At 39.0% G+C, this 25,704-nt stretch overlaps 2 protein-coding genes across 5 annotated transcripts in view; both read right to left on the bottom strand.

Moving 5' to 3' along the window:
- The window catches only part of LOC110160510 (mucin-2-like), a 37,611-nt gene extending 26,580 nt beyond the window's left edge, over positions 1-11,031 (bottom strand). For all 4 annotated transcript variants that reach the window (XM_055152767.1, XM_020925168.2, XM_055152768.1 and 1 more), the window contains exons 1-2: positions 10,317-11,031; positions 9,397-9,564 (exon numbers count right to left, since the gene is read on the bottom strand). In XM_055152767.1, coding sequence (XP_055008742.1) covers positions 9,397-9,564; positions 10,317-10,775 — 627 coding nt within the window. In that variant the 5' untranslated portion in view covers positions 10,776-11,031. The remainder of the gene's footprint in view (positions 1-9,396; positions 9,565-10,316) is intronic.
- Positions 11,032-18,180: 7,149 nt separating this feature from the next.
- The window catches only part of grapa (GRB2 related adaptor protein a), a 77,140-nt gene continuing 69,616 nt past the window's right edge, over positions 18,181-25,704 (bottom strand). The window contains exon 5 of the mRNA XM_020925253.2: positions 18,181-20,398. Coding sequence (XP_020780912.1) covers positions 20,213-20,398 — 186 coding nt within the window. The 3' untranslated portion in view covers positions 18,181-20,212. The remainder of the gene's footprint in view (positions 20,399-25,704) is intronic.

Below are 25,704 nucleotides of genomic sequence, written 5' to 3'. Positions count from 1 at the left end.
AGTGGAATGTTTGTAAAATAGTAACGTGCCGCTACTCCAACAATTAGACGTTAGTGTCTAAATAGCGGCATGTCGGAATAGCAGCATGTAACAGGACATTTTGCAAGCTAGTTCTCAAATGGTGGACTTTGCTTATAATGATTATGTATTGGTGTTTGATCCTGTGCTCTATAGAACTACTTGTGTGTTGTGACAAATAGACACACAGCACTTATCATTGAGGCTATTATAATGTAAATGAATCATTAACTAATATTAAGTAATATTAAGTAATATTAGTATTAGTAGCAGGGGTGGGACCAAGTCATTGTTTTGTAAGTCTCAAGTAAGTCTCAAGTCTTTTACCTCAAGTCCAAGTCAAGTCCCAGTTCAAACACAGGCAAGTCCAAGTCAAGTTTCGAGTCACTGGCACATAAGTCCAAGTCAAGTCCAAGTCGTCTGCTTTGAGCTTCAAGTAATTTCAAGTCTTTAAACCAAAGCACCAAATCAGCTTTGGTTTTTGCAATTTATATGAATTTTAAACTAAATTGTACTTAAAAAAATCACAGTATATTTACATCTGAGTATATAAGAGATGTAGAAAAGCAATGTTTTCCTTTTTAAATGTCTTACTGTGAATCATTACGGTCAAAACAGAAATAATTCAGATTTATAAGTGCTTCAAGCCTTCTCGAGTCACAGGCCTCAAGTCTGAGTCAAGTCCCAAGTCACTGATCTTCAAGTTCAAATTGAGTCCCAAATCTTAGTCCATTTTATCAAGTCAAGTCCTAAAAATAGTGACTCAAATCTGACTGGAGTCCAAGGCACGACTTGCAAGTCCTCACCTTTGATTAGTAGTATGACAATGCAAGTTGACCATACTCAGACTTGGTCACATGCTACATACTGGGAAAAGAAGTAAAACATGCACATTAAAAAAAAACAACACAAACTTTCAAGATGACATCAGTTTGCCTTACACCATCATAGTAAAAAAGTAAAAATGTTGTGTTTAATAATAATAAAAACGCTTTTCTGATTGTTATGCTACCAAGTACACTGCCTTTTCAGAATCATTTTGTATAACAGCTGTAGAAATGAAAACACGTTTTTTCTCACAGTCCACTTCAGTTATATTGACATACGCTTGCTTGTTACCGTTTTAATGACTGGCATCTAAAAAATCTATAGCAGGCCAACGCTCCAGCTAGCTAGACACTCCCAAATCCATGTACATAAAACAAAAATAAGCTACCAGCCTAAAATATTACCGCTAAATTACAATTAATTGCCTTGACTTTTCCTCCACCTCTGTATTTTGAACGTGAGCCAAGATTTCCCAATTGATTTCCCCGAATAACGTCATGGTTGCACAGATCCAGATCAGGCGAATCCCCTAAAGACTCAACAGAAGATCAAAAACAAGCCTGGCACCTGCACACGTACTTAGTCATCATCAGTGCTACTCCTCCCAGTCCTGTCTATCAACTCAGCCCGTGTATCTTTAACAACTTTTACCTTATTTTCCATTCCTTGTTTTTCTGTCGCAAAGGCCCCTCTGGCTTAACACTGCCTGGAGTTAAACATGAGTCAGATTCTGTGGTACTGTAAGATTGGTGTGTTTTGCATATCAACGAAACGATTCAAAGTGGTGGTGTAAAAATTTTCAATGTGTTCTTAAACGCCCTGTATCCAATTTTTTTCACTTGTATATGAGCAAAAAGTGTCTTTCCCCAGTACAGATATATTATATAGGCAGATCTTGAGGTCAAAATATGTCCTCTGCATAGTGTCTGCATCTAATTATAAAGAGTTTTATTGTCTGATTATGAGGAAGTGAGCTTTAGCATAATAGTCTGTATAAAGAAGTGGACCGAGGAAGTGTGGAGTCAACCATAGCTCATGAGGACAGCAGTTATAGGAGTGAATATGGAACCAGGTCCGCATTAGGAATAGGAATTAGGAACTGATTTATGGACAAAATAGCAAAATAAAAACACCATGAAGAGCAGGTTAATATAAACATTTGCAACAGTAACAGAGAGTAAAGGGCGGCAATTTTTCAATAAAAAGTCAACTGGAACCAGAGTCGATGGAGCCGGAAGATCCCCCATGCTCACTTCCTATTCCTATCGTATCGTCAAAGGTCTCATAGGGTGTCACAGTATATCGAATCACAAGTTTCTTAAATGCATGGATTTATTGTCCAGGGTGGCGCCACCTAGTGCCTCCGCTCAATTTCAGTTCTCTCCAGCAACTAGGTCAGGAATCAAAATACACTAGACGGTTCGCAAAACCCCCGGAAGTGCGAGTTTGGGCACCAGCCAATCAGCAAAGAGTCATATATTCAGTGTTCTCAACGATTCCTGAGAACGAGGATTTAAAGCCGGAATAAAGAGAATGTTTGGTGAATTTCATCAAGAGGAAAGACGTTATTATCCTTCTTCCTACGGGATTTGGGAAAAGCTTAATATACCAGTTAGCCCCGTTAACGGCGCGTTACATACATCACGACCAAATAGCAGCGATTGGTTACATGATAACAAGTACCCGCCTAATGTCGTGCGAACAAAATCTAAGGCTGCGATGTCAGACGGTTTGTACGAAGTGAAACAAAGTAAAACCGGCTGATGAATCAGGCTATGGTTTTATAGTAGTAACGGCTAATAAACATGGGGAACTACATATCCCATGATTCATTACAGTGCAGACGACGTGAAGAAATATGTTTTTTTTACTTTAATTCTTGGGATTATGACAGTATTGACTTGCAACAACATCTTGTTAAGGTATTTTAAAAACAATAAGTATCCTATCTACAATTCTACTATCTTCTCCAAAATATCATACCGTGAGATGCATATTGTGATAATATTGTACCGTGAGATTTGGATATTGTTACATCCCTACCATTTATATATACAGTGTATGTTTAGCATGTTAGCTGTAGGAATGCATAAGGTAAGTGAGGAATAAGTTTGGACCACTTCAAACCATTAAAAATGAACTAGTCCAGTTTTTCACGTTTTTAAATGCCACCACACACTACAGGATTTTTCTGTCTTAAATGATTTTTAAACGTTCGACAAAAAGCGCACACCACAAACACCAGGAGAATCTTACAAGACTTAATCTCCGATCGTAAAGACTTCAGCTGGATATGTCTGCGGAGAGTAAAACGACTCGAGACTCTAAGTGTTTAAAAAACCAGAGCACTGCAAGTCTAGTTTAGATACAAGTCAAAACAGTGTTATTATTTGTGAAATGTGGTGCAATACTTCAGATAAATTAATTTTAAAGCACAAAAGATTGGCAATAAAGTACACAGGAATCTAATCTGCAGCTTCAACTCGATCTGTGCGCTGTGTGGATGTAAACAGACACACGTGAGGAACTACTCTTGCCTTTTTACTTTGAAAGAATGCCTTAAACTGGATCGGTTTTGTGGACTGGATGTCATTATTTGCAAAGCACAATTTCTACGGATAATGTGGTGATGATGCTGCACTTTAAATTTACCACTATACGAGACGTGAGTAATAAAGTATTTTATTATTTTCGCTACATCCCAAGTTTGTATTTTGCGTCTTTGTGTCCATCACTTCTCTACCCCTGACGCTCTGTTTTATTGGCTGTTATCGTAGCGTTGCTAATGTTTGGTGGTTACGATCTGACATGAGGAGCAGTGGCTTCAAAAATCACACACGAAGAAAGCCGTGTCACACCTCCCCGAACTCGAGGAGATGCAAATCACACCTAAAATCTGGCAAATTCTCCTGTAGTGTGTGGCGGCCTTTAGAGAGTAAAAATCAGGTACAGCCCCTTTAAGCTGAAAATATATGCGCGGTATAATGGGATGCATATGTAGAGGGAGAGTAATTAGCACGTCATCTGCCAGGCATGAGTCACTGTAGGGCACTTTAATGATGGATTCATACAATGTATAATTAAAATGTTTTATTAAATGTTAGGTTACCAATACAAAGGCATGAATAGAAGTAGAATTTAATGTATGATACGAATGTGAACTTGCTTAAAAGTTCTAATGTTTTAATAACATGCAAAAAAAAACACTGCATTTGACCCATCCCTCAGTGCTCGAGAACCAATCCCTAGAGCTACATAATTAGGTTAAACCAGGAAAATAAAATTTATGATTTTTAGTATCTTAAAAATGTGAAAAACAGAGCTAATTCATTTTATCTTATGCTTTCTGAGCGTCCTCATTATTCACCGTATTACTGCTATAAGCACTTTTCATAAAACTTTCAGAGACCAGAGAAGTCACTGCATTATCTGATTAAAAAAAAAAAAAAAAAAGTGCCATAATTAGATGCAGACAACAAGCAGCAGACTTATCTTGAACAGCTGCTTATATTTGAGAAGCAGGAAACTAATCTCAACACGGGGAGAACATGCAGAAAACTCCAACAGAAAAGTACCAGGCCACTGTGGAGTCAAAACCTGGACCTTGTAATTGTTTGTGGTTGTTCGCTTTGATACGTAAATTCTATTCGCACGGGATTTACCTGTGGATTTTGGTCATTTGTAATAATTGTGGAAGATGCCTGAGATCTTAATCCTGTGCAAATGCACCATGTCTGTAATTTGTAAAGTAAAAATTCTGCTCAAAATTACCTATTATATTTCGCCAAACATGGACGTCCAGTGATACTAGTCCACGTGAATCTGCATCTCAAGTATTTGTTGTTGTAATTGCGTGCCTTTTTCTTTCCTCTTTCAATCTCAGTCAGTGCCAGTAAAATAAAATACAGTAATTTACGGACTTTGCTTATCCCGTGCGAATCCGCTGCAAGTAGCACAGAGGTGGGGCAGTAATTCGTAAATTACCAGACATCCCCGGGTTGTACTTATCCCGTGCGAATAGGGTTTTAGTCTATCCCTGTTGCTAATTGTCAGTAACCTATGACTAACCTACTGTATGTGTGGGTTTTTGCTGACTGAGTTTAGGTCTAGACTCCCGTAAAAAAAAAAAAAAAAAAAAAAAAAAAAAAGGGAATTTCAATGTGACTTTCTTGGTTAAACAAACAACAACAACAAAAAAACAAGCAACAACAAGCAATGATACCTATTTCTAACTTGAAGGTAAAATAAAATGCGTTTTTTTTTTTTTTTTTTTGTCCATATCATATACTGTCGAGGTAGCTAACCCTGTAGTTGCTGCGTTCCAAAAAAGGAAGTGACCATGGGGGCACTTTTGGCTCCATCGACTCTGCTTCCAGATGATTTTTACATTGAAAAACTGCCTCCCGTCTCTCTGTAACTGCTGTAGTGAGCGTTGTTATTTTGGTCCTAAAATAAAAAAATAAATTCCTATTCCTAACATGGAAGTCAGCTCCAAATTCGTTTCTGTAACTGCTAGCCTTGTGAGTTAGTAGTATAAAGTATATTAGATTGTGGGGGATTTGTATATATGGCTGTTTTTATTGGTAGTTGAAGCCAAACCACCAAAAAAAATAAAAAAATTATGCAGACACAGGGAGAACTTGCAAATTTCACACAAAAGTCCTGACACTTTTAAACTTCAAACTTCACATCTCTACGCTCATTTGTATTGTTATTATTAAATATTCTTTTGGTCTTCTTCTTGGCCCAGATTTCCCCAGAATCATTATTTTCGAAATCACTATTCATTTTGAAATTCTGTCCCTTGTTTCTCCCAAAATGAATCTCAATATTATCAGCTCTTCCTCCTGTCCTGTACACCTCCTTTAATCTTTCTCATACTAACTTGGAGAATATCTGTGACACAAACTATTTCTGAATCGAAAAAACGTGGTGTTATGCATAAATTTACGAATTTGGAACTTTGTTGTTCTCTCATCATTAACATGCCTGAAGGAGGTTTAGATTAGCCAGGCTGACGCTACCTCGTGCCGCCGCTCAATTTAATTTCTCTCCAGAATACACTAGACGGTTTGCAAAAACCATGGAAGTTGTAGACCGTGCCCCAGCCAATCAGCAAAGAGCTGTGAAGCCATGAAGTCAAACTCAAGCGCCTGTCTGGGTCCCGTTTGTGGAACAGCCCAACAGTAAACAAAGCGGTAGAGATGAATGTAGACGAAGCCATACATTCTGTGTTGGCAAAGATCTCCAAGATCGAGGATTTAAAGCCAGAACAAAAAGAATGTTTGGTGAATTTTATCAAGGGGAAAGACGTTATTGCTCTTCTTCCTACAAAATTTGGTGCTTTACATACGTCACGACCAAATAGCAGCAATTGGTTAAATAAAAAAGTACCCGCCTACCGTCGAGTGAACAAATCCTAATGCTGCAAGGTCAGACGGTTTCCACAAAGTGAAACCGGCTGATGAACCAGGCTAGGTTTAGATGTCATCCATGCATGTTTGAGCAATTTAGCGATCTCTTCCCCGGCCCTATTCAAACCCTCATTACGGTTAGCTGTGAGATTCTGTCCAATGTTCAGACCACAACATCGCACATGCTCCTGCAGGACAATTTTCCACAAAAACATGGTACAAAACTGTACACAACATCGGCACAAACCTGATGCAATGTGCAATAGGTGGAGTGCAGAAAGAAAAAAAGAGTGTGGTTTTGAAAACGAAAGTTAAACTTGTTGTAATTTAAAGTTTCTATGAATACAGCATTTTCAGCACAGTAAAAGTTAACACAGTGATGCTGATTATGCTTTCTAACACTCAAGGACCAGCGGCCTTGGTGGAACTTCCAAGGTCTTGCCAACTGTGCTGTACCCTGCTTTACATGAAGCTTGTGAAAACAGCACTGAACAAGACTTGTTCACATTGCATCACACGACTCAGTGAACAATACGAGGTGGTTTGGCAGCTCCATCAAAAAGCCCAACTCAGCAAGCTGGTTTTATATAGTTAAAAAGTGTAATAAATGTCAGTGACCTATTTTTACAGCACCCATTCCTCTATATATGATCTGGCAAGAATCACGCAATTGTAGAAATCTGAGGGCTGAATAAGAAATAAGGTTAATAAAAAAATAAAAATCTGCAGTGTTTCTCACAAACTTCGTGTTTGCAATTACATTTACGATTTTAATATTTACAATGTTTTAATAACAGGAGTCTATTGACAGTTCACATTAGAAACACACCCAGAAGATCTGACTGAAAGACTGAAATATGAACCGACAAATTAATACAAGAATCACATTTCTCAACATGTCCGTACAGATCTAAACTACAGGGTTACCAGTTATTAAATAAAGACAGGATATTTAGTTTGTGGAGGAAATTACAATATAAAAATGTAACGATTGTGAGTAATCATGCATCTTTAATTAGAAATTTGTGAATCAGAGCCTTGAAATTAAAGGTGCACTATGTACTGTAAACATTTCTGGTGAATGTTTCTGCCATCTGCTTGTCTCCATCAGTTTTTTGTTTTATGACTCTGCCCAGAATGTTCCACAGTACGGCATTAAAGTAATATATTTTGCTTTATTCAATTGTAAGTGCACTCTATTGCTCAAGAATGAAGTCTGACACACCTCTCCACAGACTCGACTTGTACCTTGGGGTGACGGTGTCTCCTTGAAGATAGATCGGTTTAATAACATACTGTCAAACATTTCAGACAAAGCAAAAACTTCTCCGTGGAGACGAGCAGGTGGCAGACACATTAGTACTGTTACAATACTATGATGTCAAACTCAATTTTAATACTAAGGAATACTAGTAGAGTTGGTGCTCAATACAACAATGATTAATAAAAAAACTCTCTTTATTTACAACAGAATTAAAATTTCTGACATTAAATCATAGTACTTTGTTTATATTACCGTGTGGTCTTATATCTGTGTAATCCCTCAGTGGTCCAGGTAGGTCCCATAGTGGTAGTGATTTTGATTTGTGTCTCCAAACCTATATAATTGAGTTGAAACAATTTAAAGCTTAACAAAGTTTATTTTGTACAGAAAATACAAGGGGTGTAACAATATCCAAGTCTCACGGTACAATATCGTCACGGTATGAACCTCACGGCACGATATTTATTGTAATTTCATGGGAAAGCGATACGATATGGAGGGGAGGTTTACAATGCAACAATATCCAAATCTGTTGGTACAATATTTTCACAATATACATTTAACAGTATGATATTTATTGTGATATTAGGTGAAGGTTAAACAGCTAAAACTGTTAATATGCTACTTTTTCCTCTTAACATGCCTTGAAAAGACTTAATCCAAAGAGCTAAGATTTAAAAGTGCTTAGAACCCTCAGACAAATTTTTCTTGGCCCTCAGACTTCCAGGTGAATTGGCCCAAATTACCTTGCATCAATGAAAATAAAATTTTTTATTGCATTTTTATTATTATTTTTTTTTAATCTACCTTGAAAAAGCTAATATTTAATATTTAGTGTGTGGTTTTGAGGATCTTAGCATGAATAAAGATGATGGTTCATTCTAGTGTGTTAAACATGCACATATTTCAATTATTCACTGTATTCAGCACCAGCCTGCAGCTCACAATCAGCCCTCTGCTTCGTCTGTGTTTAGATATATGGCCCTTGATGAAAAAAGTTTGGACACCCCTGCTCTATTATCTATTATAGTCTACACTGAAATGGAGCAAAGGATCATGGTCTATGTAGTCCCCTGTCTTTTGCTGCACCATAACTCTTAATTTAAAGAGAAAGAGACTTGTAATTTGATATATTGTGATGGTCCATGTGAGAACGTTGATGATACGATATCACGATATTTCGGTTATTGTCACATCCCTAGAAAATAATTATAGAACAGTTGGATATACAGTTTATTTTGGATACATTTATGGTTTTCTACGCTTTATGTCAAGTTCAAAGTGTATTTTAATCATTTTATGTTTTATACATCGCAAAACTGCTCTAAGATTCATATTTGTAGCCTATATTTATTTTCAATTTGAAAGTTTTGCATAAATTATCAATAACAAAGTGTTTTTTTAGAGAGAGAAATGCTAACCAAATGCATCGTGTAACTAAAAAATAACCATTTGATTTCAGTATTGACCAAAATAATCGTGATAATGATTTTTTCCATAATGTGCTCTTATACTTGTTCTGATACAACTCAAGATCATTCTAAAGTGATTCAGGAAAGATTAATTTCTGTCTTGTGAATGTGACTTTTTTTTACTATCAGTATTTCCTCAAACGGGTATCTGGTTTTACTGGTATCGATTAGTATCTGATTTTCGATACTTTTGATAACTTTATTATTAAGTAGTAACCACAAATCTAAAAAAAAAAATCAAGACTGGATTTTTTTTCCAAAATCGTGTAGCCGTATTTCAACAGTTATGTGTGAGCAAATTCTTTTTCAGTCAAAAATAAAAACAATTTTAGTTAGTTTGTTTTTCTTTCTTTATCTTCAGTGACGTACAAATACCTGGCATTGCTTCGCTCTGACTCACCTTGAGATGTCCACTGTGCATGTTGGCTCGCTGAACCATAGACAGGAAGTGAGGTACAGAGGCACGATCCAGCAGAATATAGACCGACACTTTCTTCTTGAACGAGATATCCAGCAGGTCTCTGAAAATGTCCACATCGGTGAAGACGTCCATCACCACGGCGATAACCTGGACACAAACAGGTTATGTCATTACATCACAGCGAGGATTATCAACCTTACGGGCAAAGGATCACATGCACATCCGCTTCATAAATACTTTCTTTCTCGGCCGTGTCACTGCTGGAGTGTTGCAATATCAGACTGTGCCTTTGTGCCAAACGAATGAATGATGAGTTGTTACACTGGTTTTAAATATGTTTGAGCAAAGGTATTACATGACATGACAAATTGGGCACATGATATGAAAGCATTACAGTCAATATTTGTTTTGAGTGAACTTTCTTTTCTACCATAAAAGTGTAATATTTTGTCAAGGTATTATCTTCCCATAGGTGCTGAGGAATAAACATGAGACAGGTCTGTGTACACAGACATGTACACAGCAGTGACTCATGTGTCTGCTCTGTGATAATGTCCACAGTCATAAAGTACAAGACAGTTGACTTCATGATTCACCTGCTGTCTGCTCTCTGTTGTTCTTCTGCTCACACGGTCTCTATAATCTGCAGGTGAACTTTACTCTGGGCTCTCATCTGTCACAAGTGTGAACTCTGGACTTACCACAGAACACAGCAGCATCACCCAATCCTGGTGCTGTGGTTTGATTAGGCAGGCTTTGCTGTTTACAATGTAAATGGCCTAATAAAATGTTATAGCCTTGTTAAAATGAGTTTAACGGTGTACGGCGTAAGCATCTTGGAGCCACAGGTATAATGTGAGGTTATGCGTGATATCAAACATGAGACCTGTGGGACCTACTTTCTGCGCCTGCGCAATCATCTTTCTGATGACCTCTTTGATGTGCGTCTGTCCCTCCAGCGGAGGCTGCGTGTACACGGTGGTACGCGTGACCCCGCGGTAAGCCTCGCTGTCCGGCCAGCCCATGTCCAACTCCGGGATGGACATGTCCGAGAGGTCGGGCCAGTAGTGCAGGGACAGAGCGGTCTGTTGGTCCTCGGACTCGGGGTCCTCCCGGTAAAGGTCGACCCCCGGGTCAAAAGGCTCCACAGTTCCCGCCAGAGCCTCCAGCTCCAGGTCGGAGAGGAAGCCCCGCAGGCCGCGCTCCTCCAGCTGTTTGAAAAACGCCTCGCGCCCATCACGCAGCAGCGTCTCGAGCGCGTGCCGCTGCTCCTCACAGTAAAGGAACTCCGGCTTGGACTCGTGCGTACGCGGGTTCACGTGGTTATCGTCCAGACACTGGATCTGCGACAGCGCCATGCTCTGCTCCGAGTCCGCTTTACAAGTAAGGGGGAAATGTGAAAAACTTTTCCGAGCTTAACTCTCACTTTCCTCGTTTTGAGAAGCATAAGCCGCTGTATAAAAGTCCCTCTCAAACACTGGAGCGGTGTAAACGCGCTGAGCTCGTGTCCCGCTTGTGTCCTTCATGAGGGGGTCTGCCGTTAGCTCCCGTGACCGAACATGGTGACGCTCCTCCGGTGTCAGCTCCGCGTCTGGAGAAGAGCGAAACACGCTCCGCGCTGAGTGACAGTCTGCCTCTGCCCACGGCACCGCCCGACAGGTGTGACCCTGACACGCAGGCAAACGCACACTCACACCTGCAGCACGTGACCTGGTCCAAACCTGCCCTGCTCACAACAGAACAACACTGGGCTAAAAGTGCCGCATTGTGTTCGTTATGAGTGTCCCCAGCCAGACATGAAACACAAACCGAGAGCGGCAGTCACATACACATACACAAACACACACACATATACACACACACATCTGGGCCAGTGACAAGGCGAGGCACCAGCCATTCACAACCAGTGGGGGAGCAAATCATGACACAAACTTTAAAAATATTTTTTGCAAATTTGTATGTTATTCACTGGAAAAATGTTAAATAAATATGCCTACATGTACTGTACATAGTTGGATGCTGTAAGTTATTTTCAGTTTATTTGCTGGTCTGATGTAGTCAGTCACATCACAGTGGCACAAAGATTATACACACAGACACACACATCATCAGGCACAAACATCACATAACACACGGGGCTGCAGTAGCTCAGTTGATAGGCATTCGCCCACTGATCTGAAGGTTGGCAGTTCCATTCCAGCTCTCGACATAAACATCACAGGTTGAGCGGTCAGATCCATTGACCCACAGGTTGGCTGGTATGATTCCAGCTCCCACAGATGAATGCTGTTGTTGTGTCCTTGGGCAAGACACTTAACCCACCTTGCCCACAGTGTCTGCGTACACTGGTGTGTGAATGGGTGAGTGGTTCCTTGTTGTAAAGTGCTTTGACCACCTTGAAGGTGGAAAAGCGCTATAGAAAAATGTGACCATTTAACACACACACATATAGACATCCACATCACACACACACACACACACTGTGGGAGGTGAGACCTGAACCGCCTGTTCAAACTTGTAAGCAGCTGTTTTATCGGCTACATGCAGGTCAGAAAGTGAAAGTCAGGATCGTTTATTTCACATTTTAAAAGAGAAGATCAAATATAATTCACACAAAACACTATTAAAATAAAATAAAACACTATTAAAACACCTATAGACCTATTTACCAAACCATCATCTGGTAGAGCTGCATAATATACGTGACCCTTTAGCCTATTAAAGCCATAACCGCTTAAGATTTCAGAAAAAAAAAAAAAGAGCCTACTCCTTTGATCAGCCAACTTTCTCCCACATTTTCTTTTATGTTCTCTTTTAGTTCCCTTGACATCTTCAGACAGATCATCATATTTCTTCTGTAACTGGTCTCCGTAAGCCATAATTCAATAGCGAGAAAAGCCCTGTGTCACAAATGATTATTTTAGTGAGAGTTCTCATTGTTTGCAAATCATCTGTTAAAAGTAAACATATAGCCGTTTGCTAGCGTGATTGACAGTAATTGCAAAGTATGTAACAAGTGCACGTTGTGATTTAAGGTTCTGGGACAGCAGTCGGTCGGACAGGTTCAGCAGTTTTCCTGGATGAGCACTGACGTTCGTGACTATCATTGAGGTCACAGCTCTCACACCTCACCTCATTTTCAAGCACTATTTTTTTTCTTTTTTTTTCATGCATTTTTGGCTCAGCATTAAAGGTGCACTGTGTAACCTTTTGGACATCTGTTTTGTCTCCATGGAGATGTTAATGCTTTGGTTTAAACAAATCTGTCTTGCATTTATTCAGCTCTATTAATCTTTATTTATTCCTCAAAAATACCTTAAAAAACATGAATTCTTACTGTGAGTGGGTAGTCAGGTTGGCGCCACCTAGTGTCTCCGCTCAATTTAATTTCTCTCCAGCAACTAGGTCAGAAATCAAAATACACTAGACCACGGGTGTCAAACTCAAATTGACAGAGGCCGAAATGAAAAAGTGGGACTAAGTCGTGGGCCAAACTAAATATTTGTGAAAAATTTCAACAACATCTGCATGTTTTCTCTTCTTTTGAGATATGCAATGTTAAACCTTTCTTATTGAGAGAATGTCAATGTCAATGTCGGTTTGTCCTAATAAATTTCACAGTTTGCAAGTAAGACGGTGTGCGGGATTTTTCTGTATGTTCTGAAACCTTTCTTATTAAAATAAATGTTTAATAATAGTTTTGCTTAAACATTGAATCCAGAACAAATAGAATATAAAATAATAACAACATTTTAAATAAATAATGTCTCTATAGCCTATCTGTAGCCTGCAGGCCAGATCTAATTTGATATGATCTTGTGGGCTAAATATAATTATATCGTGGGCCAAATTTAGCTCCCGGGCCTGAGTTTGACATGTCTGCACTAGACGGTTTGCAAGAACCCCTGAAGTTGTAGACCGCGCACCGGCCAATCAGCAAAGAGCTGTGAAGCCATGACGAAGACATACATTCTTTGTTGGCAACGATTCCCGAGATCGAGGATTTAAAGCCAGAACAAAGAGAATGTTTGGTGAATTTTATCAAGGGGAAAGCCTTTATTGCCCTTCTTCGTACGGGAGTTGGCGCATTACATACGCCACAACCAAACAGCATCAGTTGGTTAAATAAAAAATTACCCTCCTACCGTCAAGCAAATGAATCCTAATACTGCGAGATCAGATGGTTTCACTTCGTGGAAACCAAATCAGGCTAGTGAGTTGGGTTATCTCACCACATATCTAGCCTGTAATTTGTCTTGCAAGTCTCCCTGGAGATTCAGAAATTTATGGCCATACTGTGGAACATGCTTGGCACATTTCCACGATGCACCTTTAAAGAGGGATCATTACGTCTGTCACGATAATTACTATACCAACTTAACGTTCAGTAAATGAAATCCAAAAAACATTTTGTGGAGTTTAATATTTTTCCTGTGTACTTTTTCTTTGCACTACTAATACTTTATTGGTGCTTCAAAATGTATTATCGTGACAGGCCTAGTGGGTGTATATAACTTCTATATTTATTGTTATAGGTGCATATTTATTGTTAAAGGTGTATGTTGTCTGTCTGTGACCTGCTTGTTTCCATGGTGACGTGCCTAAAATGTTCCACAGTATGGCCATAAATTTAAGCCAAATTACTGGTTAAATTTGTGGCAAGGCGATCCCACTCACAGTAAGAATTAATGTTTTTTTAAAGATCTTTCTGAGCAATAAACAACACCCGTAGTTGAATAAATGCAATCTTATTAGTTTAGTATCACACTGCAGGCGATTTAAACCAAAGCATTAAAGGTGGATTGTGTAACTTTTCTCGTGGAGGGTCCAGCAAATTCTTTTGTAACCCAAATCCTGACATGCTTGCCATTCTGTTCTCTCCATTCCTTTATGTATCTGCACTTCTGCTCAAATCACGCGGTATTTCGCAATGTTCACTCGAGATTTCGTATCGCGTGCTCACGTATGCCTGTTGGCCAATCAGATGCTTCTATTTGGTGATGTCACGTGGTCCGGCGCTGCCTATCGGGTTTTCTTTATCATGTCGCAGTCAAGTTCGAAATACAGAAACGATTGCACGTGATTTGAGTGGAAGTGCAGATACATAAATGAATGGAGAGAACAGAATGGAAGGCGGGTCAGGATTTCACACTTGGGTTACACTTTTCTCTATGGAGATGTTATTGTTTGGTCTGGAATGTTTCACAGTATGGGATTAAACCTTTATATCTTCATGGAGACCAAACCAGACCAAGTTACAGGTCAGATCTCTGGAGAGGCGACCCTGCTCACACTCAGAATATCTGTTTTTCTAGGCATTTTTGAGCTATAAAACCATTTGTACTTGAATAAATGTAAGGTAGTACTGTTTAATGTCATACTATGGAACATTCCTGGAAGAGCAATGACATATCCACAGAATCAAACAGGTGACGGACCCCCAACTACAAAGTCACATAGTGCACCTTTAACATATCCATGGAGACACAGGTGGTGAACCCTCTCCAGAAAACGTACACAGTGCACCTTTAACATTACATATTTAGGTCATGTTACCTTGTATTGTCTGGTAAATCCAAGAATCTTTGTATTATTATTTTTTTTAGATCAATATCAGGGTCACTGCTCCCTCCATCACGTCTTGAGTCTGACCAAATGTGATTGTACAATCTGATTAATCTGATTTTTTTCAGTGACGCAAGTGAAAATAAGAAGATTAACAGAGTCTCAGATAAACAGTTTAGTGCTTTGTTCACTGATTCTGCAGAAATCTTGCAATGTTTTTGAGTTCCTTGTTATATTCCTTCCTTTCTTTTGTCCTCATAAGCAGCTATTCCTGTTTTGATACAGGTCGACCATGCATGTCCCCGACTGGCTAATTGGGGAGATTCTCCACTGAACAGACTCACATCTTTGTAAAGTATCGAAGAAGTGTGTTTAAGGCCACGTTTATATGATGACGGTCTGAACAGAAGACGCAAAAGTGGCGTTATGTCTTCACTTATTATTCCTCGTTTAGATGAGCGTTTTCGGGAGGAAATCTGCGTGCATACGGTGATGCAAAAGTGTTTGAAATTTGATTGGGTATGCATGCCAGGCGGCTCGGTGGTGACGCTAGGTGGTGATGTGTTTGACGTAAACGCGAACGCAGCATGAGCAGATCTGACCAGAGTTTTGCATCTTGGGCAGTGTAGATGGAAACGCTACGATGGAGCGTATTCAACTTTTCCACTCTGGAGGGTGGTTTCAGATTTTTGAGTTTTTAAAGCCCCCAAAATGCCATCACCGTCTAAACGAAAAGCGCTTCTGATAAAATATTTTGTCATTCTTACCTGCAAGCGTTCTCGTGTAAACAGGCCCCAAAACCACTTGAGGAAACAACATTATGAGCTCCAAAACGTTGATTTTGCGGAATACCACTTATTAAAGAGCCCATATTACACTATTTTCTGATCTATGCTCTAATATTTCCTCATCATAAGCCTATCTAGAGTTTTGTTTTGTTTCCTTCACACATGTTTAACACAAACACTGCATATTTAGGCTCTTTCACAAATCACTCTGTTCCACCTTGTGAAGTCATGTGGTAAAACAGGAAGTGCTCCACTTTGCTTTTAACCTACATACATCTTCACTTGAATCATCTGAAAAATTTCAACCGTGGAATTGTCTCCAAGACTTGAAAACTACTGTTTCATGACATCACAAGGTGGAACAGAGCATTTTGAGGTTTGGAGATGTAGACAAACTAATAATAAAGGGTGACTCAAACATGCGTGAATGAAATAAAACACAGCTCTAGGTATGTTTTTTGAGGAGGTAACAACATTATAACAAATTTTGCGTAATACAGGACCTTTAAAAAATCAGCAGTACCTATATTTTCTATTTGCCATTTACACGATCTTTCTTCTCTGTCTCACTAGTCACTTTTACCTCAGATATGTCACAGCCAATATATTTGTCTTTTGCAGGCACGTCGCACCAATCATTTCTGATGACTGGAGTAGAGACTTCAAAGTGACTCAGCACAGAGAAAAATGTAAGTATTCCGCACTATTTTTGGAGTGCGCCGTCCACAGTCAGCTTCATCTCCACTTCAGAATTTCGGCACAAATTTGACAAAGTGTTGTTGAGGCCAAGGTGCGGTTCTGTTCTGGGAAAGATATTTGCTCAGACAGGAAGAACACCTGATGGTAAAAAGGATCATCCAGTGGGTTAAAATGAGCTGCCTTTCCTCAATTGAACTGACCTAAAAGGCTCGTATTGCACCATTTTCTGATCTATGTTATAATGTTGTTTCATAAAAATATACTTGGAGTTGCGTTTTGTTTCATTCACACCTGTTTAACACAAAACCATGAATATTTAGATTGAGAAAACACTGTTCCACCTTGTGATGTCATCAGGTAGTACTACAGGAAGTGCTCTGCTGTATTTTTAAACTCCATACACCTTCGTTTGTATGATTTGCAGCCCTGGAATTGCCAATCAATTCTGAACAAAAGGTAAAAAGAGCTGTTAACTTGAAAACTGCTTCAGGATATCACAAGGTGGAGCTTTGGAGATGTAGACAGACTAATAATAATAAAGGATTACTCAAACTTGTGAATCAACAAAAAACAAAACTACTCCCACTCCAAGTATGTTTTTAACGTTGTAACAACATGATAACCCGGCTTAAGACAAACACAGTCAATTTTACACAACATGGAACCTTAAGTGAGCCTGATTCATCAGCCGGTTTCACTTCATCGAAACCGTCTGACCTCACAGCGTTAGAATTCATTTGCTCAACGGTAGGTGGGTACTTTTTAAAATTTAACCATTCGCTTCTCTTTTGCTGTGACGTAATGCACCAAATCCCAAAGGAAGAAGGGCAATAACGTCTTTCCCCTTGATTAAATTCACCAAACATTCTCTTTGTTCCGGCTTTAAATCCTCGATCTCGGAATTGTCACCAACACAGAATGTATGTCTTCGTCTAAATCCATCTCGACCGTTTTGTTTACTGTGGTGCTGTACCACAAAAGGGACCCAGACAGGAGCTTGAGTTTGACATCATGGTTTCACAGCTCTTTGCTGATTGGCTTGTGCACGGTCTACAACTTCTGGGGTTCTTGTAAATCGTCTAGTGTATTCTGATTCTTGATCTAGTCGCTGGAGATAAATGAAATTGAGCTGAGGTACTAGGTGGTGCCAGCCTTGGTAACCTTAAGTGGTATGGGAACCAATCTTAAAGGTAAGATAAAAGGAAGTTAAAATTAAAGGAGTACTATATTCTGGGGCTAAACAAAAAAATAAACAGAAACGCAGTGTGTCCTACCTCCAGTGGCCATTGCAAATTCAAGTAGTACATGACTTCACGCAGAACTGCCCTGATTAAAGTCAGACGTTTTTGTTGACAAACACCTGTCTGCAGAGGTGGAGTTTGAAGTGTGGACACCCGTTACACCAATCACACTGTTCGTTGTACCTCCTGACCCTGCCCCTCCTCTCTCACTCTCTCTTCTTTAGTCCTGCAGGTGCTGCCCAGTTTAGCAGTTCTAGGAAATGTTGGGTGGAGTTTAGGTGTTTAGTCCCACTTCAGTAAATGTTCCACTGCATAAAAACTGTGGACTTTCCCTTCCACTTGACTGTAGTCAGGTTGCATTCCAGTTTTATCTGTCTTAGTCTTAGGATTTTTCTGTTGGTATTTAATATATGTGTGTGTGTGGCTTGGTCATACTGGTATAATAAACTGAACAATAACCCTACACTACCTTTTACAATGAATACACGTATGATTTTATTTATTGAAATAATTACAAGTAAAGGAAGACAGTCCCTTAGTTCTCTTAAAATCACATTTCTTTTGAACACCAGCAGAAATCATTACTTTTTACATTTTTGTGCATTGCTTTAATATACAGTAATGTCATATATGAATAAATACAGAAATGATCATGAAATAACGACACAGGCCTCTGGTATGAAACATTGGGGCAGTGTTAATTCCACACACGTCACAAAACAGCAAATTTATGTCATTTCCCAAACTGTTTTCAAAAATTTTAACAGACACAGAAGTGAGCGATAAGCAAGATGAACAATTGTCTTTACGTTTTAGTGCAAAATTTAAATGCACATTGCTGAGAAAGTCAGTGCGTTCAGCTAGCCAGGCTATATACAGTAAATATCTAGGGAGTCATGAGCTAGCTCAGTTTTAAAGTGTGATTTGTCCTTCAGATATGAAAGCATCTGACATCGTTTTCTTCAAACTTTTATTCATACACTGCAAAAATTATACCTAGATTACTTAAAATTACTTTAATTCAGAATTTAAAGCCACAGTATGTAACCCTTTGGGCAAAAATGCACTGTGTTGAATGCACTGTAAAATGTAATAACGTGCCCTTCCTCTCAGCGAGCTTACATCTCCACAAACATGACTCTTATTAGACCAAGAGGAGGGCTTCTTCCATGGAAATGTTGTTCCTTTGGCTATAATCTTCCACAGTATGGCATAAAACGTTAGCCTGATTCATCAACCGGTTTCACTTCGTGGAAACCGTCTGACCTCGCAGCATTAGGATTCCTTCGGTCGACAGTAGGCAGGTACTTTTATTATTTAACCAATCGCTGCTATTTGGTCGTGATGTATGTAACGCGCCGCTAACGGGGCTAACTGGTATATTAAGCTTTTCCCAAATCCCATAGGAAGAAGGGCAATGATGTCTTTCTCCTTGATAAAATTCACCAAACATTCTCTTTGTTCCGACTTTAAATCCTCGAGCTCAGGAATCGTTGACAACACAGAATATATGGCTCTTCACTGATTGGCTGGGGCCCGAACTCACACTTCCGGGGTTTTTGCGAACCGTCTAGTGTATTCCGATTCCTGACCTAGTCGCTGGAGAGAAATTAAATTGAGTGGAGGCACTAGGTGGCATCAGCCTGGCTAATAAAACATCTATTTCCATGGAGAATATTGAAGTATGGCTTTAAATCATGCAGGCAACATACCGCCTCTAGAAAGTTACACACTGTAGCTTCAAATGTGTTCCAGTGCTGTGCTTCTTAATGGATTTAACCTGGACTTAACTTGAACTTAACCCTTTGACATAATCATTTTATTTCAAGCTGAATTATATTATATTACTCCAAAATGTAACATCAAATAAGCCGTTTTGACCAATTCTATCCATACACACTGTATCTTTGCCGTGTAAAAGTGCAATATGAAACGTGAACACCACATATAGCCCATATTTTACACATCATACATAACATTTATTTTTGCCATTTTCTATATTTACATAAAGCCCTCATAAGAGTCCAGTAGATAACCACACATTCAAAACAATGTCTTTTTTGCACAGGTCCCAGGATCCCCCCGATTCAACTCAACAGGTTAGTGTGACAGTAAGGTTGCTGGTTTGATCCCCATTTCCAGCTCTGTATATTGTCTCTTTGTCTTTGTCGCTTTAGTGTGACTCAATGATTTCGGTGCGTTGGAGAAGAAGGTATGGTGCATTTTACGGTCCATGTCGGTGGTAGAAGCATGAGTAATCTTACCCAGAACGGCCCCATGCAATCCAGGATTTGAACCCACAACCTTCTTGCGGTGAGGCGAGAGTACTCCCCACTTCGCCACCGTTATAGAAATCCTTTATATCAGGATTATTCTCCAGGTTGATAGACAGGTAGGAGTACGTCTCGCAGTCATTATAAAAGATAAATTGAAATCTCAAAAGCGTAAGATGTGTGGTTTCGGGGTGAAGGAGTTGAAAAGTCGCGTTCCATTGTCACATTGTCATTGGCAGTGATAGATGGGCTGCACGTACTCCGGCGGGAAGTAGCCCACGCGTCCATGGCAACGGCCCCTCCAGCGCGTCGAGTCGGAGCAGTCCACCAGCTCGATGACGTCGCCGCGGAGGAAGCGCAGCTGGGACTGGTGGTGCGGGGTGAAGTCGAAGAGGGCGTGGGCGTGATGGGGGCGCTGTGGAGACAAAAGAGTGAGAAGAACAGGTAAGTACTTGTTTAATACTGAAAAAGAAATAAACACTTCATTTGTTTGTGAGAATGAGTGAGAACCGCAAACGTATTAAGATGTTTAGTTTAATAAGTTTCAGTTTTGCTTTGGATGCACTGAATCTCCCTTCCCTTTGCTCTCCACACTAAGTCACCCCCCTTTCAGATTTCAATCATGTGCATTTCGCTAATGAAACTTCTGTATATCGCAGACCTGGGCATTGTACAGCTCCAAGCCCACATATGGTCCTTTAGTTGACTCTGACCGGCCCTTTTAAGTTAATTGGGAATTACAAAATAAACATATTTTATCATTTTACCTCACGCATGGACTAAAGCTGCATTGCTTTTATTTTAGAGGTGTTTTTCTATGACATTTTTGTAAGGCAGCCTCATTTTTTCATTTCTTAGTCATAACATAAATTCTTACCAGTCTTACCAGCGCGTCAAAACAATGATATTTACTGCTTTTTATAAAGAAATACAATTAATATTATGTAGAATTGAGCATTTCTGTTTCTCATGTGGCCCCATGGCAAAAATAATTGCTCACCCCTGGTATATAGTATCAGGTTTGCGAAATATTGTTTTGCGTCATGCTTTTGTATATTTATGGAAAATTACTGTGTTGGAGTTTGGCTTGTGGGCTGAGTTTTGGATAGGATCTTACTGTCGTGTTCTTAGGCAAGACACTTCACCCACATTGCCTAGTATGAAAGTGGTGTGTGCGTGAGTGTTGGTGGGGGTCAAATGGGCTGTCAGTCTGTCCCAGGGCAGCTGTGGCTACAGTCGTATCTGACCGCCACCAAGTGAAGAGTGAATGAATAATGAACTGTAAAGTGCTTTGTGTATCTTGAAAGGTGCCATATAAATGCAATGATTAATTACTGCTGACCGTAAAAAAATAATTTGAATAGGGTCTGGGAGAGATCGCTAAATTACTCAGACCTGCATGGATGACATCTAAAACCTCTTTAGGCATGTTTTTGATGAGGGAAGAAAGTTATCACATGGTAGAAAGCATCAACAGTTGCTTTAATTAAAGATTTTAACTTGACACTCTAACTTTACGCTGGAAAAAAAACTATATCTAGGTAAATAAAATTTTACTTTATTTGAGTAGATTCAGCTTAATTATCTACCAATGGAATAAGTGTGTTTTTCTTAATTCAAGCAACTTTCGATTTTGTTTCTTATTTTAAGTGCAAAAAGTTTGTGTAGCAAGATGTATTTTTATATTTTAAGTACAAAAAGTCTTATTCCACTGGCAGGTAATTTTACTTTTCAAGTGAAATTTAATTTAATCATAATGAAACTTTCTTAATTCAAGTCATCTTCGCTTGACTAGATTTAGTTTTTTTGTGGTGTAACTTATAATTTCTTCCCTCTAACAAGTCAAAATATACTAAAAACAAGATTAGTACTCCCAAATCAAGCAGTTTTACAGGGGCTATAGCTGTTTTTTCTCATGCATAAGGTCAGTGAGGAATAAATTAAAAGTCAGATACAGCGCCTTTAACACAACTTAACTGTTTTGGAAGAAATATGATTGCACCAACTAAACTAATATTATAATTTTATCTCGTTTTTATACTGTATGCCCACCCCACTGGAGAAGAGAATGTGAAGTGTCTTGCACAGTAACACAATGGTACAATGGCTGAACCTCTAACTTTTGGCATTTAAATGCATCCAAAAAATTCAGTTTGTATTCACACAGCTCATCTTGAATAAACAATGTGCTCCTTTATTTCTTCAAAGTATAATATTATTTATTCATCGTGCTCATTTAACTTTTATTTTGCCAGGCCTTGCTCCGTCCGGTTATGTGTATGAAATATTCAAATGACTAAGACAGCTGCAGCTCACACAGAAATAGACAGACAGCGATGTGTAAAACAATTACTCATCCGTTTGTAAATGGGGAGAGTCAGAAACATAACAGTTGTAAACATGTATTAACACTTATTATATGCAGTTATTTTCATGAATAAAACACCAAAACAAGTTATTAGTGAGTTAAATCAGTGAAAAAAGGACTAATTTTGCTAGTTTAAAAAATAAAAAGCCAATTCAAAATCTGCAAAGGACAAAGCATTATATTCTTTACTATTTTGAGTAAAAAAAAGTATTGTGTGTTGTATTTCAAAGAGAAAAGAATGACAAGAATATCCGCAGAGCCCCTAAAGTCCCATAAAACCAGATAGGATCTTATGTGAACACCACACTATCTTGTGCACACAAGATATGATGTAGTTTGCAGAAGATAATATCTTGCATGAACAAGTAATGCAGCAACAACACCTGACCAAGTTACAGGTTAGATACATTGGGAGGCAAGCCTGCTCACTGTCAGAATGCATGTTTTTTTTATATATTTGTTAATTACAAATGTAATGCTTGTTTACATGGAGACAGATGACTTTAAGACAAACAAATTATGCTGTTTTCTATGTCAAAATGTTGTTTCCTCATCAACATCATACATTGAGTTGTGTTTTGTTTCATTCACACATGTTTAACACACAAATCCTGCATATAGCCACCTAGTGCCTCCACTCAATTTAATTTCTCTCCAGCAACTAGGTCAGGAATCAGAATACACTATACGGTTTGCAAAAAAAACAGAAGTGTGAGTCAGTGAAGAGCCATACATTCTGTGTTGCCAACGATTCCCGAGATCAAGGATTTAAAGCCGGAACAAAGAGAATGTTTGGTGAATTTTATTAAGGGGAAAGATGTTATTGTCCTTCTTCCTACAGGATTTGGGAAAAGCTTAATATACCAGTTAAGACCGTTAGTGGCGCATTACATACGTCACGACCAAATAGCAGCGATTGGTTAAATGAAAAAAGTACCTGCCTACCGTCGAGCGAACGAATTCTAACGCTGCATTTCTACGAAGTGAAATCGGCTGATGAATCAGGCTAGAGTTTCGAGGCATACTGTGGAATATTTCAAACAAAGGAATTAACCATCACACAGGTAAACTGGACTCAAACGCAACACAAAGCAAACAGGCAAACAAAGTCTTAGTTCAATAATCGAAAGTGTCCTTCAATAATATTTAATATGGCAAATCAGACTGAAAAACAATAATGTGAACTAAAATATCCTCCAAAACTGGGAAATACTCTAAATAACAGATATTAGATATAGAAACTGATTGAAACAGACTCTCTCACGGAAAACAATCCATGCTCCACTGTGTTTTTAAACTCCATGCACCTTCACTAGAATCACTGAATAATTTCAACTCTGGAAATGCCAATCTTTAATATAACTACACTGTATGTGGCCTTAAATAGCCTGTGTGTGTGTGTGTGTGTGTGTGTGTGTGTGCAGAAATACATCTCTCCTCCAGTGCAAAACTCCAGTCCGTGGACATTGTAATTTGTTCACACTGTCACACCCCCTTCTCTGTGGGTCGCGGGGCTCTGGAGAGGAGGCTGATTACAGGGCAGTGGAGCGCGCCTGATTCGCACACCGCACGGGCCATATTTCTCCTTCCAAACCATCGCTCCTCACTAGTAGCTGGAGAGACACAGACACATGCGTCGCCGGTGCCTAATGTGCCGTCTTGTCCGCGCAAACTGCCACACGCACGGTTAGACGCCCTGCAAGCCGTGAGCAACACAGCCCAGAGTCTAGACGCTGCAGACGCGCCGCAAACAGCGAAGGAGCGAGAGGATTGTGGGTAGTCTGTGCACTCGAAACTCTACTACAAATAAATAAGTTGTGAGCTCGCCTTCGCTTTTTCGAGCAAGAAAGGATGGTGATGATTTTTAGCTGCGTCTGAATTTAAAAATGCATGATGTAACTTTTCTGGAGCAGGATTCGTCACCGGGTTGTGTGAGATTTTAAAGCTTTGACTAGAATGTTCTGAAGAATGGCATTGTAAAGCATCTGTGTGTTGTGTTTTATTGCTTAAAGGGCCCATAAGCCATTTTCTGATCTATTCTTTAACACACAAACCTGCATATTTAGACTGAGTTCTCCTCTATACCTCCATACTTTGTATTTTTTACTTATTTTTTTATTTTATTTTTATTTTATTTTTACTTATTTAGAATTTATTATTACCATTTATATTTTTTACTCTTTGTTTTTATATTATATTTTGATGTGTGAGAGACTGTGTCCAAATAATTTCCCCTTTGGATCAATAAAATTTGTCTAAGTTTAATGCACCTTTGCTAGTATCCAAAGTATTGTCGATCTCTACTGAACAACAGGTAAAAGCAGCTGTTATCATGAAAACTATTGCTTCATGACATCACAAGATAGAACAGAGCATTCTTAACTTTGGAGATGAAAACAGACTAATAATAAAGAATTACTCAAACATGTGGGAATGAAACAAAACACAACTCCAGGTCTGTTTTTGAGGAGGTAACAACATTGTAACATGGCTAAAACCTTTAACAAAATGAATGCTATATTAATGTAATGCCATACTGTGGAACAACCCTGATTCTTGAGGTCAAAATAAGTCTGTTGTGCATTATCTGCAACTGATTGTAAAGCGTTTTATTGTCTGATAACTGATACCAAAGTGCACTCTAAGCATGCTAGTTATTACCATGATGGCAAAACGTCACTCTGACCTCTGAAAGTTGTTAAAAGCCACAAACTCTAAACTCATCACAGTGAATAAATTAGGAGACTCGACAGGGTTCACTTTTTCACTGACAAAATTTCTAAACTTTTCCATGACTTTTTCGTGACTTACGGCGTGTTTTTATGTTAGTTGAAGGACAGTCAAGCTTCATGTAAGGAATAGTCGAAGAAGTCTGTTATTTGAACCCCAATAGACCATTTATTGTTGCTAAAGTTAAGTTGTCACGGTACACCTTTACGACTACAGCTGTTGCTTGACCATGTATTGATCACTCTGTTTGACATGAGCCTCACATCTGTCGTCCACTACCAGTGTATAAAAACTGTCCGTTCCTGAGACTCAGCCAGAGCTCTGTGTGTTTGTATTAAACCCTCAGAAAACGCTCTTGTGGTCCTCACCTCTTTTCTTATACAGCAACCATAAAAACATGATATCAATGACTTTGTGGCACCCTACGTTTGTGGAATTTAGGATACTTTTTGGGTTAACCCTTTCCACTTACCTTTTGGTTTGGTATTATAGTTTTTAACATTCAAAATACTGTCAGCGCGTTTATTGTCGTCTCTTGTAAACAAAAGACGTTCTGAAAAAATCATAATAGCCTAATGAGAACTTAACAGAACGCTTTAGAGATACTAAAATTCCATGACGTT

This window comes from Boleophthalmus pectinirostris, unplaced genomic scaffold (genome assembly GCF_026225935.1).
Source record: "Boleophthalmus pectinirostris isolate CB_2022bp ecotype Guang Dong unplaced genomic scaffold, ASM2622593v1 HiC_scaffold_17, whole genome shotgun sequence".
NCBI lineage: Eukaryota > Metazoa > Chordata > Actinopteri > Gobiiformes > Gobiidae > Boleophthalmus > Boleophthalmus pectinirostris.
This window is presented reverse-complemented; position numbering and strand designations above follow the sequence as displayed.